This window comes from Pungitius pungitius, chromosome 17 (assembly GCF_949316345.1).
Source record: "Pungitius pungitius chromosome 17, fPunPun2.1, whole genome shotgun sequence".
NCBI lineage: Eukaryota > Metazoa > Chordata > Actinopteri > Perciformes > Gasterosteidae > Pungitius > Pungitius pungitius.
This window is the reverse complement of record NC_084916.1, coordinates 16,946,829-16,953,646: the sequence shown is the minus strand read 5'-3', so window position 1 is coordinate 16,953,646 and position 6,818 is coordinate 16,946,829. Positions and strand designations below refer to the sequence as shown.

The window sequence follows — 6,818 nt, the reverse complement described above, 5'->3', positions numbered from 1 at the left end:
TGACGCATAATGCGGTTTCTCTTTGAGGTGAATCACTCACAAACACCAGCAGCAACAAACAAACCGAGACAGGAACTTATGTGAGGAAAGATGTCTTCTCTGCGTGGCTGCAAAAACAATTAATAAAACCATTTTTATAGCTTTGAAAATAACATGTTTCTGTGACTGACTCTACATCGCTGGCCTCTCAACCTGCAGACCTCAACCAGTCCCAACTATCCCAACTATTCTTTTGTCTTTTCAAACTATTCATATGTATATATTCATATATTAAAAAAGCCCGACATCATTAATGCCAGGAGCACAAATCAAGCCACAAAAGCAGAACAGCACATTCCAAAGTTCACGAAGAATGGAAAGTTGATAAATAAACATAAACCCATCTCGGTTTTGGCCTTCGGGTCACATTCTCTCCAAGTTATTGAAATAGAAATGTTCATCTCAATTATATAACCAGTGCTGATCAGCCTACAGATAGCCGCCCACCTGAGGCTGGCTCGGCGTCCTCCACAAATATTGACAGAATCCTTATCTGTTTTTTCCACATTTTCTTACAAATATGAAGCTTGTGTACGGATCCTGTTTTTTTTTCCGCTGGCCTTTAAACATGCCAGATTCATCACAAAGACACTTTAGCATGCATTGTGCGCTTCTGGGAACTGAAAGGCTGGAGATGTCTGATAAGGCCGATGCGTTGCTGTAACTTAAATTCTTATTATAGTATTGATATCCGCTGTCTGGATGAACTCTGTATCTGCCTTTCAATGACACCGAGTGTCTGTCATCTGGAGACTGGCCAAGTTTGTCTCTGCTCTTTTTTGTTGTTGCTTTTTTTCCCTCCTGCGGCGTGTGTTTTTCTAAACAACAGGGTTTTCTAATTTAATAAATTCATAAACACGCTCCGGGAGAAACGCATTGCTTGACCTATGAGAAGGTGAATGGATTTCCTGAGAACTATTGACAGGTTGTGCTAACAAGGAAACGCAAGCTAAGGAGTCACACAGCGCTAATCAATTACTGCAATGAGTAAAGAGGCAATTATGTAGCCTCTTGAGATGTTCCAGTTACGTTACTGTACCAGCTGATCTGAAATACGACCAGTATTTGCATGCCTCCGAGTAGATCTTTTTCTGGACAACCGGTCAAGGCCCCAGAACAACCCTGGATCCCCTGCTTTTGGTAATTTATCTCACAAATTCAAAAAAAAAATGTGGCAATTTGCACCACTAAATAAGGATATGTTGTAATGCTGCTCACATTCAGACGTTGATTTGCCAGCTGAACGTTCCTTTTGTGAAGTTTATTTAAAGGCCGTGCATGGGCCCGAGAAGCCTGGGCCTCTGTCAGAAGGCTGGTGACACCATGCTGGTCGATATCTGGATGCAACCAAGACCTCCAGCCTTTTATCCCTGATTTCTTCTTCTTCAGAAAAGAAGAATAACCCTAACAGGGAGCCCCAGTGGGTTGCACAGCTGGATTGTGTGTTTATTATTTATGTTACATTCGAGTCAACACACTTGGTTAGTTTGAATGCTGCCGTCATCAGCGGGAAGTGTTCCCGGAGCTGTGTGTCTCCGAATCGGTCAACTTTGAGAGTAATGATATAGCGATGACGGGAGGGGGGGGGGGGCATCATCAGCACCGCGGACAGCTCCGTTTTGGTCGCCCCGCCCCTTTTCACGGGCTGCGTGTAGCGCACGGCGACCAATAGCCGCCCCCCCACCCCCCTCGCCCCCCCCCCCCCTCCCAAACGCTTGAGCAGTGGATGCGGCGCGCTGCACAGAGGAGACGGAACCTCACGCCGTGATGCGTAGCGGGACTCTGCGGGCTGAGCAACACTCGGACGGGATGAGACCTCCCGCTCGCATTTAAATCACTCATCCTGCTTTGCTTTGTTTTTTTGCGCGTGCGTGCGTGCGTGTGTGCGCGCGCGTGTGTGTGTGTGTGGGGGTTTGCGCGCAGCGGTACCGCCGGAGGACAACGTCGCCCTGCGAGTCCGCTTCACAGCTCGGAGCCGTGTGGACGTTGTGCAAGTTTTTTTTTTTTTTTTTTTTGCGTTCTTGTTGTTGCTGCTTTGCTTCATTATTGACTTGAATCCGACTTTGAGGCGCGCACCCGGAGCCCGGAGCCCCGCACGAGATGGAGAGCGAGAAGTACTTGCCGGAGCTCATGGCAGAGAAGGACACGCTGGATCCGTCCTTCCAGCACTCCCTGCGGCTACTGGATCAAGGTAAGCGACGGTGAACCGCCGCGGGAGAAACGAAGGGTTGTAATGTAAATAAATGATCAATATGCACATCGATAAGAGGCTTTGGGGTCTGCGCTACGATGTAAACAGCCACGGTCCTTTTAGTAGTGATGCAGCAATATGCAGTGGAAGCCCTGCGCGGGGCAGTCTGACCGATGACTGCACCTGCAAAGTTTGGGAGACGATATCCACGAAAATCCACCTTTAACCCCCCCTGTACCCCCTCCCGCAGTGTGCAGGCTGCAGTCATCTCCTGTCCCATGCAGACACGTGTAATCCCACTCTCATTCACATCTACATGTGTTTCCTCCTTTGAAGAAGGGGACGTGACAGAAGTGTCATTTTCAACGGTCGGCTTTAATTAATCCGTTTGCACTGCTCTGTGCTTTTGAAGCCCCCCCCCCTTGGATCCCCTCACGCGGGGGGAAGTGCACTGTTGTGGCGTCCGAGTGGACTCCTTAAGTGGACTCCTTAAGCGCCTTTGTGTGGAGTCTGGAACGCTGTGTTTGGCTTTAAGGGCGCCAGGCCCATTCTGTCGAGCCGCCCAGATGTGGTGCTTCTGCAGCGAGGTGTTTTTCACTGAGACAGCCGATGCCGTCCAAACTCGGCTCCTCGACGGGTCCATGAAGTGGTTCCAACGCCCCACAAAGTGAGGCAGGATTTAATTTGAATGTTGATTACTGACTGGAGTTTAGTAAAAAACAGAAATCACTTTTCTGTGATCGTGTTCATCACTGTATCAACTGTGCGTTTTATTGTAATCACTTTCTGCACCATTACGTTTATTGTGTGTAACGTACAGAAGTAACAGCGCAACCAACAATCTAAAGCTTAACAACATTCAGTTTACAATGATACAATAAACAAATATTCACATTCATATCATGAAAAATGCTTCAAAAAAGTCTTTTGAAATTGTCGAGTGTTTCTGACATCAAAGAGTTTAAGCGTCCTCAGACGTCCTCCCTCCCTGCAGACCATGGTGCGGCCCTTCCTTCGCTGTCGCGTGAGGGTGGAATCGGTGGCATCACACAAAAAGCGCATGCATGCGACGTCCTTTGACTCCGAACTCTTAGTTATCAGCTGCTTTTAGTTACTCAGATCTAGGCGAGCCTTTTTCTTCTCCTTCTTCTTCTTCTTCTTTTTCTTCTAAGAACACACATTCGCCAACGTTCTCCTTATGAACTTCCTCCACAGCGGCTCTTCTAAAGTTCTTTTCTCCACACAAACATTGGCCATTCCACCAAACTGAATAAAAGCGATGGAGTGTCAGGCAGGAGAAACACAAACAAAGAGTGACGGACTAAACGTTTCTTACAAAGTGAAGTTAGTTTAACAGTTTGCAGTTGGACAGAATTAATCCCTGACATTTCATGAGAAGTCAGCGGAACTCGGCGGTGCACAACATTTTGGCCAAAGCAGTGTTCCCCAACTCCAAAACAGTAAATACAGTTATCTCTCTCTGACACAACAGATGGGACACGATGCAGCTTAAACGGGGCACTTATTCTGCCATCTTGCTGATGAGTTCTGGACGCGCTTATGCAATCGTCAGGGGACGCAGGGAACAGAGAGAGAGAGTAACTGGAGTCGCTGTGTGCAAACGGCGAATACGAGATTACTCCAGGTCCGCAGGGACCTCCATTCAGGAGAAATTAGGGGGCGCATTGTGTCGGAGGCTCGGGGGGGGCCCGGGGCGGGCTTGCTTTGATAAAAGTCCGAGCCGTTATCCCACAAGAACCATATCTCTGGCCCTGTGACGGGGGCCTCGCGCCGTCAGCTGCAGACACCGGGAGCTGGAGGAAATATCCTCAGCCGAAAAAATAAGAGACAAGCGGGACCAGCAGAAAGAGAGCTTCTCCACAGCATACTAATGAAGGGCTTCTAGGCATGAAAACAAGTCGGGTGGCGTGAGACGCATCTGCTGTGTGCATGCGGTACACGCTCGTTTCTTTGTAAACATTAATTTTTTAGGTTAATTCCTGGACCTTGGGAACAGTCATTTTACAGAAAAAAACCCATTACTTTTGGGCTGCTACTTTATCATTTAGAATTTAGAAGTAAAAAAAAAAGTAACAAAACAGAGATGAATGTCACTCGTCAGCGGCCCTGATACCCAAAGCCATTGGGCCACTTTAGTTGTCTTGGCTAATGCGAAATGTCAAAGACTTGACAGAGGGTTGAATATGTGATGGAGCTGTGCAGAAGACACACCTGCATTAGCTTGTCACTTACTGCAGGTGAGGCAGTGCAAATTAACAGTAATGCTGTGATGAGAGCATTTTAAACACATTGAAACTCGCACGTTTAAGGAGTACACAGAGAACTCTTAGTCACGAAACCACCCTAACGTGATCCGAGACATGGAAAACAACACATCGCATCATAGGACTACAGTGAGACTGACATCTATTTATGTTTCCATGTCACCTCTTAGTTTCACTGCTGCATCGTTCAGACGCCATTATTCTGATGATAGCATGTTAATGGGAGATCAGAGTGGACGTGGCTCCACCCTGTGACGCTCATTGGGGGGGTGAAGCCTGGTTGAAATGCCCCCGCCTGCATCCGATGGGTTGTGTTTGCTGCAGAGCTGAATGTTTCAGGACCTCTGGCCCGTCTGTAACGTTATAACCACGGCACTGTGCTTTTAATTGGATTTTCCACAGCAGTAGCCCCGCCCCATGTTTGTATTGAATCAACTGCTGGCTTCACTCGCATAACAGCAACAACAACAACAACAACAGCAGCAGCAGGACCTACATCATCTGCACAGACCGAAGGGGGGGGGGGCAAAGCATCCTCATCTCCGACCTGATGCCCCATCGATAATTCAAACAATTCCTCCCCATCATCCAAACAAAGGGGTATTTTGAGCCCGGATCAAAGGGAAAATCCTCGTTTTGTTTGGGAACCAGTGCTCGATGGCGGTAATGATCTGCGGATCTGCGTCCGCCCGCCAGCCCCCCCCCCCCCCCCAAACCTGTCAGAGGCCCTGGAGCCGACCGGTTATTTGACCCCCCGGCGTTGTAACGAACCTGCGAGGGAACTGTGGGGGGTGGGGGGGGGGGAAGGCTCCAGGAGGAACCCGCTTTGCATGCGGAGGAGCAGCGGTGGGCCGCCGCGTGGCGCCGTGTGTGTTCGCAGAGCTCTGCTGCTCCGCTGCAGCTCCCACTGGAGTCCGGGGGCGAAATGTAGGCCAGGACTAACACATGCAGACCCCCCCCCCCCTCCTCCCCCCACAACCCCCCTCATGAAAGCTAACAGCACCTCGTTAGCGGACGCGACGGGTCACGTGGCCGTATATCGATCGCGCCGCTAATGCGGGACGCGCGTTTCCCGCTTGATGCGGCGATAACGAGCTCCCGTGCAGCACTCCGCAGCCTTCACTGGGTTTACAATGTCAAAGCTGCAGTGATAACATGATTTATTCCCGCTCCGCTGCTCGCTGGAACAAAAAAATGATCAAATACACGACGAGCCGTGCCGGGAGGAAGCCACGCGCGGTGTTAGCCGCGACGTAGCCGCTACGTAGCCGCGAAAAAACTCCCCAAACCCCCGAAAAACTGCCAGCTAGAGGAAGTCAGGTTACCTGTCAGCAATGCACCTGTCTGCTTAAAGGGTTTGAAACACGAAACGATATTAAACGACGATGAGACGTACGGTTTATTCTGCCAAACAAAAGGGAAGGTTGTCGAATGAAAAGGAGGTTTTGTTTTAGAATTGGGTCATGATCCAGATCCCCTGCTGCCCGCTGCTTTACGCTTTCTAGAATTCATCCTGAAAAAGCTGCACCTCAAAACCAAAAGTTACTCATGGCGTTCTGCTCCTCTCCATCTGTCGGTCGTTAGCGCCTCCACCTGGACCCCCCCCCCCCCGCGGCCCGCCCCCGCCTCCACCTGTTGATTACAATGTCGAGGCCGCCGAGTTCCAAACGCTCGAGCCGTCCGCTACAGGGCCGCCGTCCAAGAGGAGACCCTCAGCTGGGGGGGGGGGCTTCAATAATGCAACCTGGAACCAGCTGAAGGGGTTTTCAGTGGCTGCCGGGTCTTCAGGGGGTGACTTCTTTTTTTGGTTTGATACAGGTGCCAATGCAACAACGGCTTTTCCCACACCTCACTCTGCCCAAAGTTCGAAAATTATTACACATTAAAAAAAAAAAATTAAACATTGAGATTTGGCGAAATTTCCGTTACAGGCCGTTTCAATCGGGGGCACTGAGGGGAGCTCCCGTCGTTGGCCTTCCCCTGCATCACTCATGGATCCATTAATCCTCATTTTATTGGAAGATATACTTTGCTCGCCGCGCGGCGCCGACAGGGCGGGATTACACCGGATTAGTGTGAAGAGGCCCAGACTGTATCAACTGTGTGTCCGCCGTGCCTGAGGCGGGGAGACAAAGGCAGGCGAGGATGGAAGGCAGAGAAAGTAAGAGCCCCTCTCCCCGGGGGAAAGGTTATTTGTTGGGGGATTGAACCAAAGCCAGTTACAAAAGGGAAAATGCAATCGCAGGGAGGAACAAAAAAAAAAAAAAATGGAGGAGTGGAATGGAACGGGAATTGAAGAAAAA

At 49.7% G+C, this 6,818-nt stretch overlaps 1 protein-coding gene across 2 annotated transcripts in view; it reads left to right on the top strand.

Annotated features, from left to right (window-relative positions):
* Positions 1-1,769: 1,769 nt before the first annotated feature.
* Positions 1,770-6,818, top strand: part of khdrbs3 (KH domain containing, RNA binding, signal transduction associated 3) — a 55,793-nt gene continuing 50,744 nt past the window's right edge. For both annotated transcript variants that reach the window (XR_005120447.2, XM_037473840.2), the window contains exon 1: positions 1,770-2,230. Coding sequence is in view for 1 of the 2 variants with exons in the window: in XM_037473840.2 (XP_037329737.1) it covers positions 2,140-2,230 (91 nt within the window). In the remaining variant the exon portion in view is untranslated. The remainder of the gene's footprint in view (positions 2,231-6,818) is intronic.